Source organism: Myotis nattereri, assembly GCF_964212035.1.
Source record: "Myotis nattereri genome assembly, chromosome: 10".
Lineage (NCBI taxonomy): Eukaryota > Metazoa > Chordata > Mammalia > Chiroptera > Vespertilionidae > Myotis > Myotis nattereri.
The window spans coordinates 6,894,334-6,919,727 of NC_138085.1; the positions used below are offsets into that span (position 1 = coordinate 6,894,334).

The following is a 25,394-nucleotide window of genomic DNA, read 5'->3' on the forward strand; positions in this document are numbered from 1 at the left end:
CAATGATTCTCTCTATCCCTCTCCCTTCCTCTCTGTAAAAAATCAATAAAATATATATTTTTAAAAATATATATGTATATAAAATATTTCTCAAATATATAGCTTTACTTTGTTCATTTTTCTTATAAACTACACATTAGTGAGTGGGCTGTCAAATTGTTTTTTAGGCAATTGACTGGTGGACTTGAGGGGTCTTACGTATGAACTATTGACAGTCGATGGTGAGAATTTCCGAGCTGGGCTCTGTAGGTAAGACTTCACAAAATAAAATGATTGTGTAGTTCCCTGAAAGGAACGAATCAAATTTCTGTAATGTGGCTGATGGGAAAAAATAATTTTTTGAAACATAGACAGACATATCAGAATGAAGTGGTTAATTTCCATTGATAATGGTATAGGATCTATAAACATAACCTTTATGTTTCTTTATATTTTATGTGCCAGATAGATCTTAATCTTGATGGGGAGTGTTTCCTAATTTTTGCGTATTCCTAAAGCAGTTGGCATGGGGCATGAGCCTCTGGCAGAGCCGTTTAGAATGCTTGGCCTAGAGCAGTTTGGTTGGGGAGCCATGGAGACAGTGGAATGTTAGGTGTGAGGTCGGTGGGCGTGGAGTCGGTGGGCGTGGAGTTGGAGGGTGAGGAGTAGGTGTTTGCGGAGTTGGTGGTGCGGAGTTGGTGGTGCTGAGTCTGTGCGAATTGTCAGTGTGTGAAGAGTCCGTTTGAAGAGTTGGAGTAAGAAGAGTCGGTGGTCGTAGAGTCGGTGAGTGCAGAGCCTCTTCCTGTGTGAGAAGGGACTGTCCCTGCCTCCCCCTCAGGGCTCTTGTGAGGAGTGACTGTGCAAGGACAGAGGGCACCTGGCGCAGGGCCGGGATGGGCAGAGAGACAGTGTCCAGGTGACTCCCAAGTCTGTGAACAAACCTTTCCCGCTGCCAGGCTTTGACCAGAACCGTGTCCACTGGCGGCAGGTCCATGGCTTCCCTTCTACCAATTGGGATCCCTTGGCCTGGCCTACGGGAATTGGGCTGAAACTGGCTCTCTGACAGCCCCTGAGGAGTCCCAGATTGCGAGAGGGCATAGGCGAGGCAGTGGGACTCCACTGGTATATGATGAGGGCGGGGAGGGACACAGGAGGTTGGCTAGTGGGGAGGGACCCTGGGAGGGCCCCAGGGCATGTCAGGCCTGTCTAGTTCAGCCCCAATCAGCCAGACCCCAGCAGCAAGCCAACCTGCCAGTTGCAGCGTCTGCCACCCAGTGGTCAGTGCACGTCATAGCAAGCTGTTGAGTGGCCTTAGCATATCATTCGTGTATTATGCTTTCATTGGTTGAATGGATGACCGGACACTTAGCATATTAGGCTTTTATTCTATAGGTTGTTAAAAAAAAAAAAAAAAAAAACGGATAGGGCCTGACTGCTGTGTTGCTTTCTGTAAGGATGGATGTAGGTGGGTGACTGGCAATAAGGGTTTCTGCTGGCAACTAGGATGTGGGCCGAGCTGTGATTTGGGAGTCCCTACGGCCTTTCCAAGACATGGTAAACCAGCTAAGGGGCCTGAGAGCCCCCCGTCCTCCTGTCACCTGCTTTACAGCCCTGTGCTGTGCGTCACTTTGCTCAGACACCACAGAGGCCTCATGGGTCTTCATCACCTACAACGGGGTCAGCATGTCTTTTAGTGGCTGTAGGTCTCCCAGAAGGACCCTGTGTTGGAGTCCCTTGTGTGCAGCGGTGCTCTAGGAAGCGAGCAGGTGCATGGAGGCCCTTCATCCTGGGGAATGAGGGTAGCTGCACTGGGGCGGGGCAGGCCAGCGGGTTCCATGGTGCGCATCCTCACCCCACCCCTCTTCCTGCACTAGGATCGTGGACACATCCCCCAGCAGTTCCTTGAGGAGCTGCTGGGGGACATCATGGCCCTCGAGGCTGAACAGGTCCAGAGGAGGAACCAGCCCGCCCACCAGAGCTGGGAGCTGGAGCTGCTGATAGAAGGTAGGCAGCAACCCCTGGCGCCGGGGAGCCAGCCTGGCTGTGGCTTCTCCCTCACCCAGGGAGCTGAGCCCTTGGCTCTGAATCTCCTGGGTCAGCCCACCCTCAGCCCAAGTCAGTAGGGTGTGATTCAGGGGCCATTTGGGACCGTTTCATTGCCATTCTACCCAAGGGGAACATGAGGGGCCTGGCAGCCTCAAAGTCAGGACATGAACTACAAGTAAGTAGATTCAGATTTCTCAGCGCCCGTGTGGGCAGTCCCGGGAGCTTCCAGATGACAGCACGCTGACACCAGAGGCTGTCTTAGATCTGTCCGTGGGGGATTGAAAGCTCTGGATGGCAGGAGCTTCCCCAGTGCTCACTCACCTGCATTATAACAGAGGCCTGGGCTGATTTCCTCCATTCATGTCCTCCTCGGGCAGATGGGTGCAGTCTGCACTCTGTCTCCCTGGGCAGAGACTGCTCAATGACCTCTCCTCCCGAAGGACCTAACCCACGGGTGGCAAGTCCTCGACACACGCGCCCCAGATCCGCTACCCCCCGCAGGCATACTGGTCAATTACCGTGCCTCCCACTCCCCAGCTGAGCCACCCAGCCCCCCCCCCCCCCCACTCTGACGGCTGGCCCGGACCATGCCATGTCTTTGCCATCTCTGTGAGTCTCTGAAATCCTTGACTAGACAGTCAGGTTAGAACTCGGTAAAAAGTGGTTCCAGAAGTTCCAACGTTTGGAACTTCTGCTTTGGCCTCTCCACGGTCACCTGCCTTCTTCTTAAGGTCTGGATGGCTCCCCTACCGGCCCCCAGCTGAGCCAGCACAGGGGCCACAACCAACAGCGGCAGCACCTTGTGTACGACACCCAGCTGACCATCCCCGGCCCTCACACCTTGGCCTCGGGGTCGGGGGGGTGGCCGTCTGGGGGGATGGTCCTCTCGGGGCCAGAGTCAGAGAGGGGAAGTGGAGGCCCTGGAAGCTGGGCTCTGACTCCACTTTGCTCTTCAGCCTGCACGCGGATCACTGATTTGGAGGAGAATACCCATGCCCTCCGGGGCACAGTAAAGACGCTGCAGGAGGAGAACCAGCAGCTCCGGAAAGAGGTAACGGTGGGCGGTTCCGGAATAGACGGGCAAGCCGGTGGCCAGGTGTCCCGTGGGGTGACAGGTTTGGGGTTTGCTCTCAAGCCAAGTTCACTCTGTGACCTGACTGTGTCACGGGCTGGGTCTTTGGCTCTGCAGCTGGAAGAGTTGGGGACCCAACTCACCCAGGACAAGGCCAACAGCCAAAAGGAAGAGCTGGAGGGAGAACCCCAGTCTAACATCGCCAACACCGTGAGGCCCTCCAGGGCCACGCAGGTAGGCCCTCCAGAGCGCATGTCCCCCTGGCACCCCCGCCTGCCCGAGGGAGCCTCCGGGATCACAGCCGTGTCCTGGTCATTGATCAGTGATTCCTGGGTGACCATATTCCCTCGCTCAGCTGCAGCTCAGACCAGCAATTCTCAGCCACTGCCGGCCGCGGGGGCAGGTGTTGCCTCCCTGGGACACTGGCCATCTTGGTGGTGGTTGACAGGACTGAGGGGAGGAGGAGGGCGGTGCTGCTGGCTGTGCCCATTCGATGGTTGTTCCGTAAATATCAGGGTCAGTTGGCTGCTAGTGTTGTTCAGATATTCTGTATCCTGACTGCTGTGCTATGTACTTTTTCTTTTTCTTTTATTTTTAAAATATTTTTATTGATTAAGTTATTATTTTTTTGTGTGATTTATCACTATGCTTTTATTATGTTCAATTTGTAACAATGAAATTGGGGGTCACCGCAACATGAGACACTGTATTAAAGGGTCGCAGCATTAGGAAGGTTGAGAACCACTGGTTTAAGGTTTATTTCGACCTCGATTGCTGGCCCCTACCTAGCCTGGCCCTGTTCCGGGCTTGGGCAGGAGGCAACCAACTGATGTGTTTCTCTCACATCGATTCTTTCTTTCTTTCCCTCTCTCCCCTACTCTCTCTAAACATCAGATATCCTCTCTGGGTGGTAAACGTGGTCGGGGGTGAATGTTCTTGAGCATCCCCAGGAAGGCCTGCGGGGATGCTGCCTCCACATTCTGGAAGGTGTTCTGGACTCTGCCAAACAGGATGAAGGCTTTCTCCTCCAGATCGATGAACCCCAAGTGGTTCTCATCGAACAGGATGACGACTCCAGGGTAGCGCCAGTGTGAGGGACATACGGGAACAGTTTCCATGCCATAGAAACACATCCTGCAGGTCCAGGGGTAGTTCTGGTCCCCTGGGCTCACGCCCACAGGCAGAACAAACGGGACAGGGTGCTCCTCTGCAGCTGCAGCCCCGGACTCCCCTACGCTGGGCTGGGCGGGGCTCTGCCAGCCATGGCCCTCGCTTTCCTCGGTCCCGTCTTCTTGTTGCTGCTGCTGCTCCTGGAGCACCTGCTCCTCCATCTCCCGGACCACGCGGGAGAGCTCCTGGAAGTCGCGGAAGATCTCGCCATCTCGCAGCTGGATGCAGCGCGTGAGGTGGATCTCTAATATGTGGAATGCGATTCCCGTGCTGTGCGTGAGCCTGGCACACTTCCCGTGGAAGCTGAGCATGAAAATCGTGAGGCCCAAGCGATCCGATCGCATTTGCCTTGGAAGAGGCCTGGCCTGATGAGGTCCTCCGGGTGGCTGGGCAGGAGGTAGAGGCGGCGGTAGGTCCAGCAGTGATGCCGCACTGACTGTGACATTCCATATCAGCGCCCGCAGTCCCGAATTCCTCCCTAAGCCGCGTGGGTGAATCCCTTCCGTGGTCTCTCTTCTGGCGCTGGAGGGAGAAGAGCCTGTCCTTCCGAAGCTGCAGGTGGCGGCTGTGGGGCCTGCGGTGGCGGCCTTCCATGCACTCCACCGTGGCTGATTTCCGCTCCGTCAGGCGGATTCGGAATGCGGGCTTGAATTGCATTGGGCCGTCCACATGGGTGTTAAGACCAGGCCTGTACGTCCAACCAGTAATGCCTAAGCCGTCCACCGCTACATACAGCAGTGTTTTATAGAGCTCAATATCTCGCCCCCACAAACCCAAAATGTGTCTGTCTGGGTGGAACACCTTCACATAGACTTCTCGGTAAGACGTGCCTACTGCCTCCAGATTCTGCAAGGTTTCACAAACGCCAACCTCCTCCCGGAAGCGCCGTCTCCAGATGTTGTCGATGTGCAGGGTGCGGCGGAATTTGGTGCAGACCTGGGCCAGGCTGGCCAGGGCGGTGATGGGGAGCGAGGCACAGATAACCACCAGCATCTCCACCCGCAGGTCCTGCAGCGAGCAGTGCGGGGGCGGCCTGGGGCTCGCGATTCTTCTACTCCCCACCCAGCACCCCGCTGCGGCGTCCGCCTCCAGGTGCTTTTCTGCTGGGGCCCGCTTGCCCTCGGCCGCTGCCTTCTCAGCCGGGCCCTGGCTCTTCTGAGGACACCGCTTGCCCTCGGCCTTTGCCATCTCAGCCGGGCCCTGGCGCTCCTGAGGACACCCACATCCCCGCGAAGAGTCCAAGCCTCAGAGGCAAGCGCACTCCTCCATGCCTCCTTGCTTACCAGCCACCACAGTCGATTAAGTTATTACATATGTGTCCATATCCCCACATTGCCCCCTATTGGTGTGGGGAGGGAACTCATGCTCTCAGCCCCGTGTTGTCCGTGTCCATTGGTTAGGCCTATATGCTGACATAGAAGTCCTTTGGTTGATCTCTATGTCCTTTTAAAAAAATAGGCTTTTACATGTGGTCACAGAGGGCAGCCAAGGAGCTGATCCAGAGAGCGGGCATCCTGTGCCCCTAAAGGTCCCGAGTGTGGAGAGGGCGCAGGGCTCCCGTAGCACCATGTGGGCCCGGCCAGCGCAGTTCCTTCAGCGCTGGGGGAACCGCACTCAGCACAGCGGGTGCTGCCTGCCCCGAGGGTCCCTGCTCTTCTGGGGTCTGCACTTGCCCTGCTCTTGGCCCCTCACTGCGTGTGGGGGTGCAGGTATATGGGGTCTGTTGCTCCCCGGGGCCTGCACCCAGTGAGGCATCCTCACCTTTTCCCTCGGCAGGAGGATCCTTCCATTCTGGGCCCCCAGAACCAACAGGGGGCCGAGGAGAGGGAGCTGGAGGAGCCGGGGCAGCAGGAGAAGCAGGGGCCCGAAGCCCAGGAGGCCCTGAAGCAGGAGCAGGAGGCCAAGGCCCTGGCCGCCGCCAGAGAGAACCACGGAGAGGAGGAGAGGCTGCGGCAGGAGAAAGACAGGTACCCGCCCGCCCCTGCAGTAGCATCTCCGCCTTCAGTCACACCAGCTCCCTCAGCTCCCGCTGCGCTCAGCTCAGGGGAGTCCCCTGGTAATGGTGCCCTTTCACCTGCCCTGTCACGGTCACAGCTGATGGTCAGGAGGGAAGGGCCTCCAGCTGGTGGCTGGGATGGAGCATCGTCCAGGTGTGGGTGACCGCCCCTCCCACATGGATGATGGGGATGACTGTGTCGGGCACGGCCATCTTCATCCTCTCTCACCAGCCATTCCAGAAGGACATATGCTTGCTCCCCGTCATTCCCGCGTTCCCTGTTGGCGAACTCACCTCCTCGTTGAGATACACTTGTCACCCCCCATCGGTCCCCATGTCCTGTCAGGGGCCTGTCCATAGGGCGAGATCCTGGGATCGCCTGATGTGCACATTTGCAGCTGCGGTTGAACAAGGCCTCTGACTCCTGCCTGTTTCAGCTCTCATACTCCACACGAGCATCCCTGCTGTGGTCCATGGAGTGCCATGGAGTCCTCTTCTCTTGCTTTTTGGTGGCGATTTCGCTGTTTGAAACGGCCCCCAGGTGGAGTGCTGCAGTGCTGTCTAGTGTCCCAAGTGCACGCTGCGCTGGGCCTCAGGGAAAATATCCGAGTGGCACATGAGGGTCGTTCCGGCCCGAGGTCTGGTGCTGTTGGCTGTCCCAGTGAGCATATGGCACAAAGCGTCCTTATGTCTTGATTGGTTGACAGAAATGTGGCCAGAGACTCACAGGAACTGGTGGGGACAGTTGCAGTCTACACTGCTCAGTGCTCGCGGGGGCTCCCTAGGACATTATACCGCGAATCCTGAGAATTGACTGCGTTTTTATCCTTCTCTTCAAACAGATGAGGAAAGAGGCTCAGAGAGATTCAATAACTTGTTCGGGCCAGTCCTGAGTGTAGTGGCCCAGTCAGGACTCAAATCCAGGTCTTGTTTCAGCCCAGTGGCCTGACCACGTGAAGCCTTCCTTCGCACAGCCTTGTTTTAATATGTTTGGGGCTACACAGTCAGGTGCCTGCGGGGCCAGGCAGGTCCAGCAGGTGGGGAGGGAGTGTCAGCGGCAGGGCAGGCCCTCGTGGATAATACACACCCTCAGAAGGCGGTCAGCTGCGGGGCGGACCCGGGCTGCCAGGCCATCCTTTTGTTTCTACTTTTTTATTCTTCTTATTATTTAATCCTCATCCCAGGATACTTTTTCCATTGCCCTTCTGAGAGAGAGGGAGGGAGGGCTGGGACGGAGGGAGGGAGAGAGAAACAGCGATGGGAGAGACACATCTATTGGATGCCTACAGCACACACCCCTCTATGCCAGGGAGCAATCCCACAGCCCAGGGACATGCCACTGGGAATCCAACCCGTGACCATTCCGGACACAGGCTGATGCTATCACTGCTAAGTTGCCCCTGCTAGGGCCTTTGCTTAATGCTTTCTCCCCACCCTCCCAGAATCTCGGTAGCTGAATGTTGATGTGAAACGGAACATTTTTAGAAATATTGAATAACTAATTACTTTAAATTAAATCACGGAGACTGTGTGGGCCTCACAGGGCCCATCTGTGTTCACATGGAGTCCATGAGCCTCTGGTCGTTGAGATTTCAGGTAGAACCCTTACTCCTGGAAAGCCAGTCGGGTAATTATGCCGATGATAATGATGATGATGATGTCAGTGGCTTTACATAATGCTCCAGAATCTCTTATTTGTGTCAGGAGTTGGGATCAGAAAGGGTCTTGGAATTGGGGAGAAGAGCTCGGCAAAGGCAGAGTTTCAGAGCAAAGATGATCTGATTCCAAGTTTTTCAAAAGTGTTTCAGTCGAAGAACCCTTTTTCCAAGGAGGCAGACATGCAAAGCCTTCCATGGGAAGGATTTTTCACATGCTGCTCTGTTGAATTGTGTCCGAGCCTGCCTGTCCTGTGTCCCAGCCCAGAGTGTGGCAGCCGGGGTGGCCGCATAGAACCCCAACGGACACAGTTTAAGAACCTCTGAATGTGCTCAGCCCTCATTTCCACAGGGGAAACCTGAGGCCCAGAGAGGATGGGGGTGTGATTGAGGTGTATGTGGGACAGAGGCTGGGAGTGCTCCTGAGCCCTGGGCAGTGTGGCTCTCCACCCGCAGGCTCACTTCCTGGACTGAGCTGCTTCAGGCGGAGCAGGAGGAGCTACGCTCCCACTGCCAGGAGCTGCAGGCCACCCTGGAGCAGGTGCAGCGGAAGATGCGGATCTGGCAGGCCATCTGGCAGCCCGAGTACCAAGACCTGAAGGCGGAGCAACTGCCCAAGGAAATCTTGCTCTACAAGCTGAGCATGCAGTGTGAGGTGAGGCCGGGGGCTGGTGGGCCTCAGGACCGGGCCTGAGCCCGGGACTGACAGCCTGGGGCTCAGCCAGGTCCGAGTGGGTCCTCATTGGCATCTGTGCCCAAAGACTGTGTGGGAATGTCACCCAGAGGCCGAGAGGAAGCCAGAGGCATTTAACGGGGACAAGCACCTTGGCTGGAGGGGATGTGTTAGAAAAGACCTCTCACCAACCTTTGCTTTTGTATTTTTTAAAGCTATTTTTCTTGATTTGAGAGAACAAGGGAGACGGAGAGAGAGATGGAAACATCTATGAGGACAGAGAATCGTGGTTCCGCTGCCTCCTGCACCACCCCCGCGGGGTGCCAGCCCACAACTGGGCATGTGTCCTTGACCGGATTCGAACCTGGGACCTTTAGTTCGCAGTCCGATGCTCTCTCCACTGTGCTAAACTGGTTAGGGCCTGACCTTTCCTTTTCGCAGGGCCGGGGGGGTGGGGGCCATGCATGGAAGCAGCTAAGTGCTGTTTTCATTCTGTCCTCGCGGCTGAGCTCTTTGCTCTGTGCTCCCCGTGTCATCTCACTGAATTCTCACAATGCTTTTGTGAGCTGGCGCCCATCCTCATCCTCTGAGGTTGGGTCTGAACTCAGTTTGTTTGAAGCCAAAGCTTGGGCTTTCCCGCCACTCCAGCCCGATGATGTTCTGGGTGGAGAGTTGAGCAACCTCAGCTCCGAATTCCTATCGAGCCCGGCATTTATTTTTCTGATGTCAGAGAGAGGAAGGGAGAGGGAGAGAGGGATGGGAACTTCAATGAGGAGAGAGAACCTCTGATGGGCTGCCTCCTGCACGCCCCCTACTGGGGATCAACCCCTCATCCTGGGCGTGTTCCTTGACCAGGCATCTCTTTTGTGAACTCCTAGTGCGTGGGGGGCCACTCCACCACCTGAGCCACACCCTTTGGGCTGCTTCCTAATGAGATACTTTACATTCTTTTTAAAAATGGCTGTCAAGTCCTCAGAGCCTCTTGTACATTTTGCACTGATGGCGCCTCTCTGCTCAGACTGGCTGTGTTTTCTGTGCTCAGTGGCCACACGTGGGCAGGGCTGCGCGACTGGCCGGTGCACTCGGCCATCCCCATGTCATTGGCTGTGTTGGTCCTTGCGACTGGTGAAGCTCATGCCGAAATGGCCATGTTCATGCACGTGGCCCTTTTCTCCTTTTGGGAGCAGTTTCCCAGCAGTGGAGTCACAGGGGCCCGTGGTGTTGAGGACATTGTTGATCTGTGTTTCAGTCGCTCACCCTTGCGGAGAAGGACTGGCAAGAGGAGAAGTGTCGCCTGAGGAGGGAGATAGACACCTTGAAAGAGCTGAACCAGATCCTCCTGGACGCATGGGGCCAGCACTGCACTGAGAACGTGTAAGGGGGAGGGGTGACCGACACCTGTCCGCACAGGGCTGTGGGCTTCCAGCTCCAAGCCCAGGCCTCCACGTTCTGGGCAGAGAGCCCGCCGGCGAACTGGTGTCCCCAGGGCAAGGGAACAGACCATCTTCCCAGTGCAGCCTGCTCTCCTCTCCCCGGAATGGCTCTAGAATTCTGCAAGGAGCGGTGGTTGGATTTTGCTGGCTTCAACGACATGGCCCACTGCCAGCCGCTTCTTAATCTGCTTTTGGAATTAAGCTCAGTTTAAAAATGATGACAGAGGCAAAGAGAGGTACCTAGGGAAGCCATCCAGGTCACGGGTTGAACCCGTTCTCTGTCTGATTTCCGCTTGAGGGGCTGGAGAGAGGGTTGTCCTCCCTCTGCTGACGTGACACGGACCTGGCTGTGGCAGGGGGCCCTGCGAGGTGCACAGAACCAGTGACCTGGTGGCCACACACAGGCAGGGGTGATGGCGTGTGAGCAGAGCTGTGTGCCCAGCAGACAGATGTTGAGGAGCTCCAAGGAGGCGGAGAAGGAAGCATGGTGTGGGAGTTGGGGTTCTGCAGCTGACCCGGATGGGGACAGGGCTAGCCGGGGGGGCGGGAGTTGGGGGGACGTGAAGGTGGAGCACGGGTGGTCGGGGTGCAGGGAAGGTGCAGGCAGTGGCAGGAGGGAAGGCTGGAGCAGGGGGCACTCAGATGGGGAAGGCCTCCATGCCTTGCTAAGGAGTCAGATTCCGTGGGAGTGAGTATTTACGGGAGGCTGGTCTAAGGGCCGAGGGAGCTGCCAGAGAGGAGGCAGGAGGAAGAGGCTTGGTGCTGGAAACCTTGTGGTTGGAAGTCAAGTGACCCAAGATGCATCTGGTGGGCCCAGGGTGCTCTTCACCCCTCAGTGCTGAGCTGTGGGACTGTCCTTCCTTGTGATGGGGAGTGGCTGGCCAGGAGGGACAGAGGGACACGGTCACAGTGGCCACAGGGGCACTGACCCAGCCCAGCGGGGTCACGGTGCTGCTTCACTTTTCTCCCGGGTTCTTCTGCTCGTCTACAGCTGGCTCACCACCTACCCAGGATGGTTTTTGGGGAAAGCCACACTGTAGTTTGGGGTGGAAATGACCGTGGCCTGAGTTGGCTCTCTTCAGCGCAGCGGGTCCCAATGACCAGCAGAGGTTGGGTAGGTGCCAACTAGAAGCATCGGGGCCTGGTACCCAGGGGGATGATCTGATGAAGGTCTTGCATTAGACAGTGTGTGCAGGAGGCCAGGGAGTGGGCAGGCTTCCTGAGCTGCACCGAGTGGAGTCTTCCCAGCCCGGGGTGGGTTGGGGGCCTGTCTTGTGTGAATTTGTGCTCCTAGTGGTGGGGGTCGGTCAGAGCCAGACAGGAAAGCGCTCTAGCATAAGGCCCAGCAGCACGGCTGAGGGAAGAGAGGAACACAGACTTGAAGAACAGATGCCGAGCCAAGGCCACTGGGAGCAGGTCAGGGTCGGTGGTCCTGGGCCCAGCGGTTTGCGAGTCATCGCTTTTCACAGCTGCTCACTTCACGGTGAAGTCTCAGAAAAGCCCGCGTCTTAGGTGGGACCTGGGCAGCCTCATGGCCAAAGGAGCCTGAGCTGCTGCTTCGATCCAGGGGACTCATGTTCAAGCAAGGAAGCCAGGGTCTCTGCCGTCATGGCCCACGGGTTTGCCATCCTGAGTTGCACATGTTTCGGGGCTTGCTCTCCTGAGATGTGGTCCAGCCTGCTGCTTGGTGCTACAGCAGGTCTCCTCATGTGTTAGGGTTCCCGGACCCACGCCTCAAGCTCCCCTCCCCATCTTCCCCCCTCGGCGAGCTTGAAGGTCATGAGCACCGTGATGTCCGAGTCCCCGGAAAATGCCGGCCCTTCTGGGCCAGGTCCCAGCCAGGGCCGATGAGTCCATTGACACGTTTTATATAAAACCAGACTGTTCTTTCTTTCTCCTCTGTTTCCAGCGACACCCGGCAGACGATGCCTACAGGAGAGGCGGAAGAGGACAGAATTGGGGCTCCAAAGGAGGCTCAGTGTCCTGCTCCTAGGAAGTGAGTTGATTTCAGCAGCAGGAACTTCAACTCAGAACAGGAAGCTGCTCTTTCACGAGTGGGGAATGCCATGTGGAGCAGTGCCCAGTGTGTGGGGCCCTCACCTTCCCCTCTAGGGCAGGTCCCCTGAGCGCACCTCCCTCCCAGCTCTGAAAGAACTGAGAGTTTCTTTCCGGCCTTCCTCGGGGTTATCCTCTGAGGGTGGCGAATGCCAGCTGCCATGTCCGGTCGAAGGGGCAGAGCGTCTGGATTAGAGCCACTGAAGCAGGACTATCAGGCTGTGTCTCCAGGTTTCAGGACCTAGAAAGCCATGTTTCTGTTTTGGGAAGGAAGCGTGGGCCGGACACCTGGGCCAGCACCCATGGTCTTCAGTCACAGGAACCTCTTGGTCTTCCCTACATTCCTCTGGAGTCTCTGGACGCCAGGGTGTTTCTCAAACACGTTCCCTTCTGCAGAGCAGCAGCCCCGGTGGTGGGCGGCTCGGTCCCCGAGGCTGTGGGCTTCCGTCCAGCAGGCCTTCCCCTGCGTTCGGGCCTGAGCCCCAGGAGCTGGGCCTTCAGATTGTCCTGCCCCAGCCCAGCCTTGAGGGCAAATCACCATGAATCCTGCAAGGGCTCTCTGTTGACATCACAAAACCACATAATTTGCCACCCTCTTCCTGTCCCTTGTGTTGGCGGGGACATTGAGGCCTCGATGAGGAAAGTACTCGAGTTGAGTCAGCACAGTGTCGCTCTGTGGCAGAGCCAGGATTAGAACCAGCTGCGGTGCTTCTTGTGACATTAGAATGCCTCCATTTCCGCTTAGCTGCACTGTATGACCCTTTAAGTTCACTGTTTTCATTGATTTGTTTTTATTTTACTATATATATATATATATATATATATATATATATATATGTATGTATATGTATATATATTAGTATATTTTAACTGAATTCAGAGAAGAAGGCTGAGGGTGAGAGAGAGAAACATCAGTGATGAAAGAGAATCATTAATTGGCTGCTACCAGCACACCCCCCACCGGGAATTGAGTCTGTAACCCGGGTATGTGCCCTTGACCAGAATGGAGCCCAGAACCCTTCAGTCCATAGAGTGATGCTCTACCCACTGAGCCCAACCGGCTAGGGCTATTTTAATTTTGCTCAATCCTCACCTGAGGATTTTTTTTTCATTGATTTTTGGAGAGAGTAGAGGGGAACAAAGGGTTGGGGGGAAGGGAGAGAGACATCAATGAGAGAGACATCAATATGAGAGACACATTGATTGGTTGCCATCCAGCACACGCCCCCAGTGGGCCCAGGGATAAAACTGCAACCCAGGTACAATCCCTTGACCCAGAATCAAACCCTTGACCCTTCAGTGCTTGGGCCACTGCTCTAACCCCTGGGGAACACCAGCCAGTGTCCACTCTTTTTCATCCACATGGCCCACTGGGCCCACCCTGTTCCCCCCTCACCCAGATTCCTCAGTGCCCGGAAGGGGCTAAGTCTGCCCCCTGTCTCACCTATTGGGAGCTCCAGTGGGAAATGAGGAGGCCCTGACTCTCCCTGACATGGCCCTGGGATGCACAATTGCCAGCACACCTAGATGAGCACAGCACCTCTCCCGGTGCCTCCCGGTGACGCAGAGTGGAGGCTGCATGTGAGGTTGTGTTTCCGGAGAGGCTAGTGCGGGTTTCTGCCACAAGGAATGCTTCTCCTGTCCCTGGTTCTGTGCGAATGAACTGCCAATGGTGCCCCACGCCCTGAGGCCACATGCGATGGTCCTGGTGCTGGCCATGCAGATTCGTGGGGAACCTGGTGCTGAACCCCAAGGGAAGGGCCGCTTCCCCGGCTGGAGGGGCAGTGGGGGTTGGCAGTGTGCTAACCCTCTACTCCTAATAGGAAAAAGCGCTGGAGTCGAGCCAGAGCCTTCCTCAAATTGTTCCAACGCCAGAGAGACGGCTCACGAGGACAAGCCCAGTCACCCGCAGATGGGCGTCCTGGGCCCCTGGAGGCCACCCCATCGTGCTCATACTGGGAGGAGAAGGGATACGCCCGCAGTGGGCCCGCACCAAAAGGTAGGAGGGGCTGGCCTGGCTGCAGGAGGGCAGTGAAGGCGAGGATCTCAGGCCTTCCTTGAGGTCAGGGCAGAACCGACGAGATGCGAGCTGGGTGCGCAAACGTGTGCTTGGAGCCTGAAGGGGGCTCCGCACGCCCCCGTCTGCCCCCTCAGGTGTGTGAACACCCAAGTAGAACATGTAAGCCCACGTCACTGTGGCGGCAGTTTCATCCAGAACCATTTAGTTCCTTCAGCATGAGGAGCCTCCCCATCACGTACACTGTGGTGGGTCCTCAGATATCCAGAGCGGATCTCCAGACAGTTACCGCGGAGACACGCTCAGGAGAGGATGTGTTTGGGGCTCCTTGTCTCTGCCAGGCCTCGCATTAGCCATTTCTGTCGGGGGAGCCCCCATGTGACCCGTCGTGGACATCTGCCAGGCCTTCAGCCAGGCTCGGGCTCTGCTCTTGCTGTTGCTCTGAAAAGCAGGGGTGGTTCTCTTCTCCCACCTGACCTGGCCCTGAGTCCTCCCACCAGGGGGCGCTGGACCTGCTCATTGAGGGCTGTGATGGGAGTGAGTCATTGGGTCCACAGTGGATTTGTAGCTGCATGTGCTGCCTGTGTTTTCTGGGATCTAAGAGGCTGTCAGCTGTCAGCTGCCCGATTTTGTGCTCATAGAAAGAAAGTGATCCGGTGGTGGCAGTGAGGGTTTTGTCAGAATCGCCACCAGCCGACAGTGACTGGGAGGGATGCTCCAAGCTGCACCCTGATTTCAGAGATGGAAGGTTGAGGAGGGGGTGGGGGGATTCTTCTTAGAACCAATTAAACAAAGCCATTGACTGAAAGGTGGTTTAGTTTTCACATTCACTTTGAAATATCATTTTATTGATTATTTGCCGATAAACCTGCCAAACATGCCCCCTGAGAAAGTTAACAATTTGATGAAGGACACTAGGACTTTCTGAAGACGGGGCCAGGCCCGAGACTCGTGGGCTCCCAGGGGCTGTGGTGACAGGACCTGACAGGACCCGGGGCTGTGACAAGGCGCCCTGTGGCTGTGACGGGTGCAGCAGCCATTCCGGGTGGCAGTCACCACTGCAAGTCCTGCTGTGTCACTCGAGATGCAGAAATGAAGTGTGCGCACGCGGACACACTGTCTGGGGGCTGCTGCTTGCGTTCCCGGTCTCACAGGAGGTGAAGTCGGGGAAACGCTCACGTGCAGGTAAATGATCATGAAGCTTACTGCCTTGTTAGCATGGGTTTTCTCCAGAGGGTTCTGTGGCCTGGGGTTTTCCTACTGGCTCCTCACACTTTTGGACATGTATCACGTCCACTTGTGTGATTGGCTAAGTTGATGAATGAGCTATAATCAGCCCAATTGAGTCAGCAAAACCTTCTGAGAAAAAACTGCTTGACAGATCCCCACTGTGGTTTGGATCCCTGAGTGAGCAGGTCAGGGGCTGCAGTTAGTAACGGCAGCCGTGCGAGGGGGCTTTCTGGGCTCAGCAGCCTTTCGGTAGTTGACCCACTTTGTCTGTCTCCTTGAGTTCTAGTTGCCGTGGGAGGTCGGCTCCATTCCTGTCCCCCGTTCAGAGCTGGGAGGGGAGCTCAGGAATGCTTGACCAGGGTCAGCACTGGCCCAGAGAGTCATTGTTGGAGCTGGGACCTGAACCCGCGTCTGACAGATTCCGGGGCCCGAACTCTTAACCGCTGTGAGCACTGCCTGCCCTTCAAGCTGCTGTGGTCCCTGAAGATGCTCAACCAACTTGGGGCCCCAGCACTGAGGGGTGGGTCCCTTCTCTGTGGTGTGAGCTGTGTCAGCAGATGGCGCTGCGGGGGAAGAAATAGCAGAGGTGCAGCTGTGCACTTGAATCCTCCATCAGGACTGGAGAAATCTCTTCTGTTCATGGATTGACGTGTTGAGGAAGTCACTAGACCAATTGTCTGCTCTCATAAGACTAGAGCTTAAAGGCTGTGAGGGCTAAACCAAGAGGAGAGGGTGCGGCGCCATCTACTGTGGAAGAATGCTTGAGTTTGAGGGTGTTTTGGTATCAGATAGAGGTAGGTATTTTCATTATGTGCAAAGACATCCTGCCATCAGAGGCTGTGAGAGGTACCAGAATTCTTAGTGAGCCTGGCTGTTTGTCTCAGTGGTTAGAGCATCGAAGGACCGAAGGGGCGCAACTTAGATTTCCAGTCAAGCGCACATACCTCGGTTGCAGGGTTGATCCTGGCCGCGGTTAGGGTTTGTGAGAGAGGCAACCAGTGGATGTATCTCTCTCCCATCGATGTTTCCCTCTCTTGCTCTCTCCCTCCCTTCACCTACGTCCTCCCATCCACTCTCTCTCTAAAGACCAATGGAAAAAAATCCTCCCGTGAGGACTATTTAAAAAGAAGTATTATGACTGAGGAGTCCAGGTGGACTGTTTCACTGCCTGCAGCAGGCCAGAAGCATGCCACTAAGTGTTTGGAGGGGAGCAGGAGTTAGTTGTGTGTGAGACAGGATGCCAGGGAGCCTGTCATTAAAATGGATGAGTAAGCGCAGCTGGTGTGGCTCATTTGGGTGAGCATCGTCCCATGAACCAGGAGATCACCTTCTGATTCCCAGTCAGGGCACACTAGTATGGGCGTGCAGAAGACAGCCGATCCATCTTTCTCATCATTGATGTTTCTATCTCCCTCTCCCTCCCCCTCTCTGAAAATCAATAAAAACACATTGGACAAAAAAGCGGATGAGTAAGGAAAGCTGCCCCCTACATCAATAAACACCCTTGCTTAATAATGTAACCCATGGAAATGGAAAAGCAGTCTAAGACATCCACTCCTTGAGCAGTACAGAATGCTCCTCTCGTGCTACGTGGAGCCCTGGCTCCAGCTGCCACTCCAACATTTGACTGGAGTCCAAGCAGAAAGGGTCCACCGGGCCCTGATGCTGGTTGTGCTGGGGGGAATGTTGCCATCTCTCCCGGGCTGGACTGGATTCTGACTTCCCAAGTACATTTGGTGAATGTAGCGTCATTTGTCCATTATTCAGTTCATTTACTTGCTGTTTTCTGTGTTTTGATCCTTCCTCCCTTGGTTATACGGGATGACAATTTAGCGACGGAACAACGCAAGAGTGCCTTTTGGAGAAGAAAGAAGCATGTTGCGGTCAAAGACAAGTCTCCAGTGGCCAGAGGGTTGTTCGGGTGGTAACCAACTTGGTCTAACGTCATGAAAAGCTGCATTTAATGCACCCACCCTCTCCTCCCTAACTTGCCTCTCCCTTTTTTCCGACCACGAAGATTTATAATCCTTTCCCTTTATCCCTGTCTTGAACATATACCCTTTATTTCTGAAAATTTTTTAAGTTTCTTTTAAAAGAACAAAAAAACTCCAACAACAACAACAACAACAAAAGCCCAAAGAAAACCAGTTCGCTTGGAAGCAGAAAAATCCTGAACCTAATGGAAACCTCAGTCGCCATGACAACAAGGCCACGCCAAAGCAGGAGTCACCATCGCCCTGACTTAGTGGCTTGATGTGTCCCCTACTTGGCCTCTTGCACCGGCTGTAACTCCTGGGCTGGCACGGCCTGGTCCTCCCTCGGCCTGTCTCCCGTGGGCGCAGTTGGAAACCCGAGGTCTCTCTGGCTTGGCTGTGTGAGCCCCTCTGCTCCTCCAGGTGACACCACGCAGTGGAGGCCTGATGTCAAGCGGTAAGATTTGGGTGCTTCAGACTTCATGGTGGGTGTGACATTGAGTGGCTGAGGGGCCGGGGGGCAGGTCCTGGGAGAGTGAGGAGGGGCCCGCAATCCCCACAGTGGGTGTGGCTCCGGGCCCACAGCCCCGGGGCTGCCTGGAGCCTACGCTGTGCAAACAGCCTGGCCTCCTGCTCCCGGAGCTCCACCCCACACCTGTGCCACTGGGATTGGAGAGGCCATCGCCTGTCCCACGATGAGGTAGTTGCAGGTCTTTTCGGGGTTTTGCCCTCATGTTTTTTTTTTTTTTAATTGGGATTCTGTTTAGCTTTGACAAGAGTATACGTTCATGGTAGAAAATTCAGAGATTGCAGAAAGCACAAAATACCAGGTAAACTCATGGTGCAGTCAAAGTCACCATGCGGAGAGGAGGACTTCTTAAACAGAGGGTTGTTCGGGTGGTAACCAACGTGGTTCTCAAATCCTAAGGGTGCCCTCCGGGACCGTGAGGGCCCGGACCACAGGTGTGGAGTGGTCCTAGGCAGACTCGGGTCAGGGTGCTTTGAAATCAGGGATCTGAGGACACAGTGTCTCACAGCAGGTGTGCCCAGGAGTTATGTGTTGGCCTTGTGCCAACATTTGGTGCAGCCTCGTGAGTTGGTCCCCCAAGTTCTCCCAGCTGCTCAGAGCCCGCCCTGTGAGTGATGGGTAGAGTGGAGGCCTCCACTCAGGCCTGCGGCCAGGGCCTCCCAATCAGACCACAGCCCGTGAGGCGCAGCCCCACCTCTGTCCCTGGGCTCCGTGGGCCCCGCTGCCTCTGCTGCTAGGCCTCGGTGTGGTCGCCCCCCCTTGGCATGGGGTGTTGCAGCCCCATTTCTCACTGTCCTTCCCTGCCCCAGGCCCTGGGGACCGGATACTGAAGGGAGGGGCCCTCTACGGAGGCAGCCTTGACCACTCAGATGCCTCTGCTGACCCAGCACCCAGGCCTGGCGTCCTGACCAAAGGCGCTGCGGGAGCTGGGGTGACGCTAGGCTGTGAACAGGCTGAGCAGGAGCAGCAACTTTGGTCCTGGCCATGTGGCCTGTGAGGGGCGGCCCTGGGAGGGGAGGGCTCTCCGAGAATCCTCCTGCCCTCACTCTGTCCTCTCCATCCTTCCTCTCTTCCCTGTAGGACACTCCCAGGTGCCCAATGATCTGCCAAGGTACCTGCTCAGAAACACCTTCATCTCCTGACCACCGGGGGCCAGGCAGGCGCACCTGCCAGGAGCAAAGGGAGGATGCCCTCCAGCTCTTCCTGCAGGAGGACTGTCAGCCCCTGCGGGGGAAGCTGCTGAAGGCCGGGCGGTATGTGAAGCCCAACTGGAGACCTGCTGAGCCTGAGGACCACCCAGTGCGCCCTGAGGCAGCCCTGCCTCACCAGAGCCTTTCTCTGGGCAGAGCCAGGCCACCCCATTCCCCCCTTGCCCCCCCACCTCCCACACAGCTGCCCGCTGGTGCCTGTCCCTAAATAGGGCAGTCAGCCTAGCCTCAGCCCAGCTGCTTGGGACCGCAGGCCACAGGCCGGCAAACAGGAGTCACCTGAAGACGGGGGTTCTGAGGACTCGAGGGGCAGAAACAGCCAGCCACACCCTCTGCCCCAGCTCCTTCACCGCCAGGCTCCCCAGTGCCAACCACTGGACAGGAGGCGCTTCTCACTGGCTCCCCCAAAGGAGGAGAGGCTGGCTCCCCTGCAGCCTCTGCCAGGGCCCCGCCATGGCCACGGGAGGTGGCGGCCGCAGCAGCTCCAGCCCCAGCACCACACAGTGACTGCAGCCCCGGCTGCCAGGACTCGGCCTCAGCCCGGGACGTTCAGGGCAAGGGGCCACCGTGGCCCCTGTCCTGGCAGTGTCAGCTTCTCAGAGCCCGACGGGTCCAGGGCAGGACCACAGGGAGGGGCTCCCTGCCAAGAGCACACGCAAGTCACCGGACGTGGCTCCCACGCCAACGGGCCCCTGAGAACGTCAGTCACGGGAACAACTTAGAGAGCAGGCGGGCGTCGCCACAGCTGAGTGGGACCAGCAGGTGGAGCTCAGACGATGAGCATGGCTGTGGGCGACTGGTCTTTTGGACCCGCAGCCCCTGAGCCTTCAAACTCCTGACGCCCCTTCTGACCACCAGGGTCCCCTCTCCCATCGGACTGAGGGGTCGGGAGCGACTTTGGAACGGGGAAGCCCAGACCGGCCAGACGACCAAGACCTCGCAGCCCTGGGTGGACCTTGGAGTCGGGCTCACTGTTACCCCAGAGCGTTGCCGAGCCAGGCCTGGGCCCCACACTCCTGAGCCCGGGGCCGTCCAGGCAGGTGGCCTCAGCCTGTGCCTCTCTCCAGCAGGCTCCTGGGCCCCGGACCTGCCCCCGGGTTCACTTTTCTACCATCATGGGCTCTGCTCCGCCTGGCGCAGAGAAGCCCTGCCCGTCCCCTCCCAGCAGAGGCCACAGTGTGCAGAGGGGAGCGTGTGCGAGAGGCGGGTGCAGCCTGGTCGCTAACGTGGCTGTAGCCCCCGGTGTCCACCATCGAGGATGACACTTTGAGTCTTTGTTTCTGAGTCACTCCCCGGGATAGAAACCCAATTTACTACATTCCATACCCGTGTAGGCACTCATGAAATATATGTGTTTTGAGGTGTCCCCCAAATGGATGTACCACAGCCTGGCTGTCCACCAAATGTACACGCACTTTAACAGCTGAGAACCCAGTTTTCCCTCCTTTCAGGGTGAGCGGATTTGACGTAATGGGTGAAGCCAGACTCAGCTTGGAACCAAGAAGATGTGTCCTCTGGACTTTGTGATGGGGACACATCCAGGATGAAGTGTCTGGTCCCGAACGGGCCCCAGTCCAGGCATCCAGGGCCGCTGTGGACAGAGGATGCGCAGAAACACCAAACACAGCGATTCTCGGTGTTTGCGGTTCCATTGCTTCAGCAGCAGCAGCGCCTGGACCAGAACTGACGCAGCCACGGAGCCGCACACATCAAGAATCGTTCCTTCGGTTCGGTGTTTGTACGCTTCTCTCTCAATAGCTGCCCTCGATTCCTGGACTGCTGGGTGTTGGGTCCCCTCAACTTTAACTTTTCTGTGTCCCCATAAAAAGTCTTGTGGAGACATGCTCTTCGTTCAAATCTTACCGTCTTCACTGATTTCTTCAAATCTGTTCAAACTGAAAAGAAGTGAAAATTAAGTGCGTTATCAGCTGTTAATGTGTCTACATTTTGGGGGGATACTACATGTACATTCAATGGAGAGAATTTTCCATCAGTTGTCTGACCTCTTTGTACCTGTTTTGGGGGACAGCCTGTATTTACATTCAATGGGGACTCATTGTCCATCAGCAGCCCTACCTCTCTTTACCTCTTTGGGGGACAGCCCATATTAATATCCAATGGGGACTCATTTTCCATCAGCAGCCCTACATCTCTTTACCTTTTTGGGGGACAGCCCATATTAACATCCAATGGGGACTCATTTTCCATCAGCAGCCCTACATCTCTTTACCTTTTTGGGGGAAAGCCCATATTAACATCCAATGGGGACTCATTTTCCATCAGCAGTCCAACCTCTCTTTACCTTTTTGGGGGACAGCCCATTTTTAAATCCAATGGGGACTCATTTTCCATCAGCAGCCCTACCTCTTTTTACCTTTTTGGGGGACAGCCTATATTGACATCAGTTGGCATCAATCTTTCTCTTTGGGAGTCACACCTCTAGTGTGTATATGGCCGGTTTCCTGACACATGGTTTCCGGTTTCCTAAGGTGCTCTCCTGGGATGGGCTTGGCCTGGGGACCGGGGATCTATAAAGAGGTTTTCCTTTGGCCTTAATGTGCTGACAAAGAACTGGGTGTGCAAAAGTGTTGTGTCTCTGAGTGCTGTGACCTGTACTGATTAGCCATTGATTTTGGAACACAAGGATGGGTTTGTAATAAAATGAGTTGGAGTCGAATTGAGTCCTGGATTTCCTCACCGCTCGTCACTGGCAGCGATGCCCGGGCTCCAGGCTCCCCGCTTCCGCCCCCGGGTCCTGGACCCCTGGAATGCAGACCTCCCTCGGCCAGGAGGCCAGAGAAGGGGAAGCCAGGTTTCCTGTTTCCCAGGCAGCCGCTCTTCCCAGGCCTTGGTGTATTTTAAGTCCCTCTAAGTGGAATCCCATTTTGATTTGGGATTTCTATCACAGCAGGAGCTCAGCTTAAAATGATCCTTGGGTTTTCCAAGGCCACTCAGCTAGGAAGAGGCCGAGGAGGGAGGAGGACGGCAGGTGAAGATCCCCCCTGACCTGACCTCATGGCGGCCCGTCCAGCTGCCGCCTGCGTGTCCCTCCTCCCTCACCAGCCTCTTCTGTAAGGTGCTTCCTGTGGCCTCCTTTCCCCTTCTTTCCAAGGCCCTGCCCCTGGGGGAGCCGCCCCCTCTGCGAGCTGCCCTCCCCAAAGATGGGAGCCAAACTGAGCATGTGGACACCTGAGGCCGCCTCCCCTCCGCCATTGGCTGTTGCAGGGTCTGAACCTGACCGGTCACCCCTGAGAGCTCTCAGCCTCTGTCCCCTGATTCTCTCCCCTCTGGGACAGCTCTTCAGGGCGCACACTGGCCGGTCCCTGGGTCCCCCCTCATCCTTTCCACAAACACTCATTGGAGTTCCCTGTGTGCTCACTCCCAGGTTCCATCGTGGAGGCAGCCCCCTCCCTGCTCCTCTGCAGGGCTGAGCCACCTGCTCCCCAGCACTGACCGCTCCTGAGCTTCAGGCCTGAGGTCGCTGCCTTAGACCCCCTGCCTGGGCTGCAGGCTTCTCCACTGTCCCTGACTCCTCTGGGCTCCCTGCTTATCCAAGGCCACCAGCTGTCAATCACAGAAGCCAAAACCTGGGGTGCGGGCTGGACCCCTCCTCTCTCCACTTCCCACAGGTGATCGCTCCCCTGAACCTGGGTCTGGAACGGATCTGGAATGTGCCCACCCCTCTTAGCTGACTGTTCTCATCCCAGGTCCCGCCGACACCCCTGTCCCTGGGTCTTGGCAGTGCCTGGCCAACTGGTCTGCCTGCCTCCCACAACTTCTCAGCCCCCTGGCACCTCTGGCATCCACCCCGCTGACCTACCTTTGTTAACCTCCCTCCCTCAGCCTCCACACCAGCTACACCCGTCCTTCTGCGGACTATGTGTTCCACGTGACTCACCGCGGGGTGCACCCCACCCGCTCTCACCCCCCTCCAGCCCCAGACAAGATGGTCGTACCCACAGCTTTCACTGCCATCTTCCCAGAAGGCTCCCAGCACCACTAGCCCAGGCCTCTCCTGGGAACCCCCAGATCTGTTCCCAGCTTGGAGGTCCCAAAGCCACCTCCACCCCACAATGCTCAGCACACCGTTCACGCTCCTCCCCCACCGAAGCCTCTGTGCTCCTCCTCTCATCCCCTCTGTCCCCTTGCCCCAGACCATGCTGGGCATCACCCTCCCTTCCCCCTGTCCTATCCTTCACTCCCCCAGTTGCTCCCAACTCTGACTTCTCACTCACATACCACCCAACCCAGGGGGTGGTCCTCCCAGGGCTGTGCCACGGGATCCTGTTGCTGAGGGAGCACCCAAACCAGGCCCTCCTGAGCTCCAGGGCCCCACCTCTCTGCACTGGCTGGGAGCTGCTCGCTCTGGGGGGTGGTAAACATCCACGTGACTGCTCAGGGCTGAGGTCTGCCTGCAGAGAGGGCGGGGTCACCTGTGGCACCAGAGGGGCTCCCCCTGGGGAGAGCAGGAAAGTGAGAAAATGGGAAAAGCTCAGACACACCTCGGGAAAGAAGCATCCAGCCACATGTTTATCAACCAACCAGAGGAAGAGGAGGGAGTGTGTTTATATGTCCACACACACATACACAAACACAGACACACACAGAGACACACACACATAAACACACACACACACAGACACACACACACACACGAGAATATAAACATGTAGATACACAGCCCATTGACTCCCTTTGAAAGCTCTTCTTGATTTTTGCCAAACAGGTGAATTTATAGTCACCCTATGCTTGCCCTCAACTGACGGATGAGTGTCATTCCAATGAGAATGTTGGGTGATGCTTGCTGTTATGTTAGCAAGTAAGACAAACTGGAGGTGCCTATGAGATGCTCACTCTTTTGTTCATGATGTGGTGACTACTCAGTCAGGTAGTGGTTTTCTGAATGCCAGCCCAGTCCCTCAATTCTTATAATGTGTTGGCACTGCAAGGCCTACAGAGGTCTTTTTAAAAAACAGAGAGATGATTTACGTGTCATAATATTCACCCAAGGCACACTTTTAGGTTTAATCTTCACTATTAACATTTTCTGCATCACTTTCTCAAGTCTAGAGACCACAGGCACAGAAGAAAACAAATCAAGTCCCGATTTGGTAACACTGGCCAATTCCTAGGGTGCAAATATTTTCACCAGAGGTGATTTCAGGCTGCTGACATGGTGTCCCGACCACGAACCTGGGGATAGATGTATGGTCCACCCTGCTCTATAATATCACCTCCATGCAGGTACGATAGGTCTGAATAACCCCAAGAGTATGGGTAACAGGGAAAAAATTACAAGTAACCAGTTTTGGGTTTTTTTTTTTTAATCTATTTTTATTGATTTCAGAAAGGAAGGGAGAGAGAGTGAGAGAAAAGAGAAACATCAATGATGAGAAAATTATATATCGGCTGCCTCCTGTACACCCCCCACTGGGGATCAAGCCTGCAATCCAGGCATGTGCCCTTGACTGGGAATTGAACCGTGACCTCCTGTTTCATTGGATTCTGCTCAACCACTGAGCCATGCCAACTAGGCCAAGGGGCAAGTTTTGAGTATTTATAACCTTTCTTTCTTATTATGTTTTTATTGATTTTGAAAGAGGATTAGGGAGAGAAAGAGAGAGAGAGAGACATTGACCAGTTGCCTCTGCCAACACCCCTACCATGAACTGAACATGCAACATGGGCCTAAATCCTGACTGGGAATGGAATTGGTGACCTTTGGGAGCACAGGACAATCAATGCCCAACCACCTGAGCGACACCGGCCAGGGTTACCACCTTTGCTTTTAATATAATTTATTGAATTCTAAGTTCAAATAAGTTAATTGTTAGCCATGTCTGTGTGTATCACGTGGCCTCTGAAGCCCCTGGACACACCCATGGGCTCTCACCAGCAGCACAGGCTGCTGCAGCTCAGCCAGGGCCACTGCCTGGTAGGGTGGGCTGAATGGCAGGGGCCTGTGAGGGTGAGAGTGAGCCCTCTGCCAGCGCGTGCACTGAAGAGGACCCGCAGGAGGAGCGGCAGGACCATGGTCACAAGGATGGGAGAAGAGACTGGGCGGCTCCCAGGGTCTGACCGAATGTTCTCCCCAGGCTCAGGGGGGAAAACAGCTGGGTGTGGCTGTGTGGCTGGCTGGAGGGAGCTGAAGAAGAGGGTTGGGTGACCTTGCAGCCTAGGGTCCCCCGTATCCCTTCCCGTCTCACAGGGTCTCTCTATGCTGACCTTCCACCTACCAGATGGGCAAAGATGAAAACCCAGGAAGGAGTCAGTGAAGGAGGAGGTGTGGCGAACAGGCGCTCACTCTCCATTTGAGTGTGAGCTGGCACAGAAGGAGCTTGGACATTTGCACTTACCT

At 55.9% G+C, this 25,394-nt stretch overlaps 1 protein-coding gene across 1 annotated transcript; it reads left to right on the forward strand.

The window, feature by feature from the left end:
- Positions 1–72: 72 nt before the first annotated feature.
- Positions 73–21,711, forward strand: LOC308525684 (uncharacterized protein). Its single transcript, XM_081100484.1, has 12 exons — positions 73–249; positions 1,854–1,983; positions 2,982–3,076; positions 3,215–3,331; positions 5,273–5,518; positions 6,044–6,234; positions 8,375–8,573; positions 9,841–9,965; positions 11,934–12,020; positions 13,903–14,078; positions 17,160–17,756; positions 18,909–21,711. The coding sequence occupies exons 2-11, from the start codon at positions 1,905–1,907 to the stop codon at positions 17,252–17,254; spliced, it is 1,410 nt and encodes a 469-aa protein (XP_080956610.1). The 5' UTR covers positions 73–249; positions 1,854–1,904; the 3' UTR covers positions 17,255–17,756; positions 18,909–21,711.
- The last annotated feature ends 3,683 nt before the right edge of the window (positions 21,712–25,394 follow it).

What these genes read in the sequence shown, in the direction of transcription:
- LOC308525684 (XM_081100484.1), top strand. Translation starts at nt 1,905, where the DNA reads ATGGCCCTCGAGGCTGAACAGGTCCAGAGGAGGAACCAGCCCGCCCAC. An exon ending in CAGCACTGCACTGAGAACGT is followed by an intron (nt 9,966 to 11,933) that starts GTAAGGGGGAGG and finishes CTCTGTTTCCAG; the next exon opens with CGACACCCGGCAGACGATGC. An exon ending in CAGTGTCCTGCTCCTAGGAA is followed by an intron (nt 12,021 to 13,902) that starts GTGAGTTGATTT and finishes TACTCCTAATAG; the next exon opens with GAAAAAGCGCTGGAGTCGAG.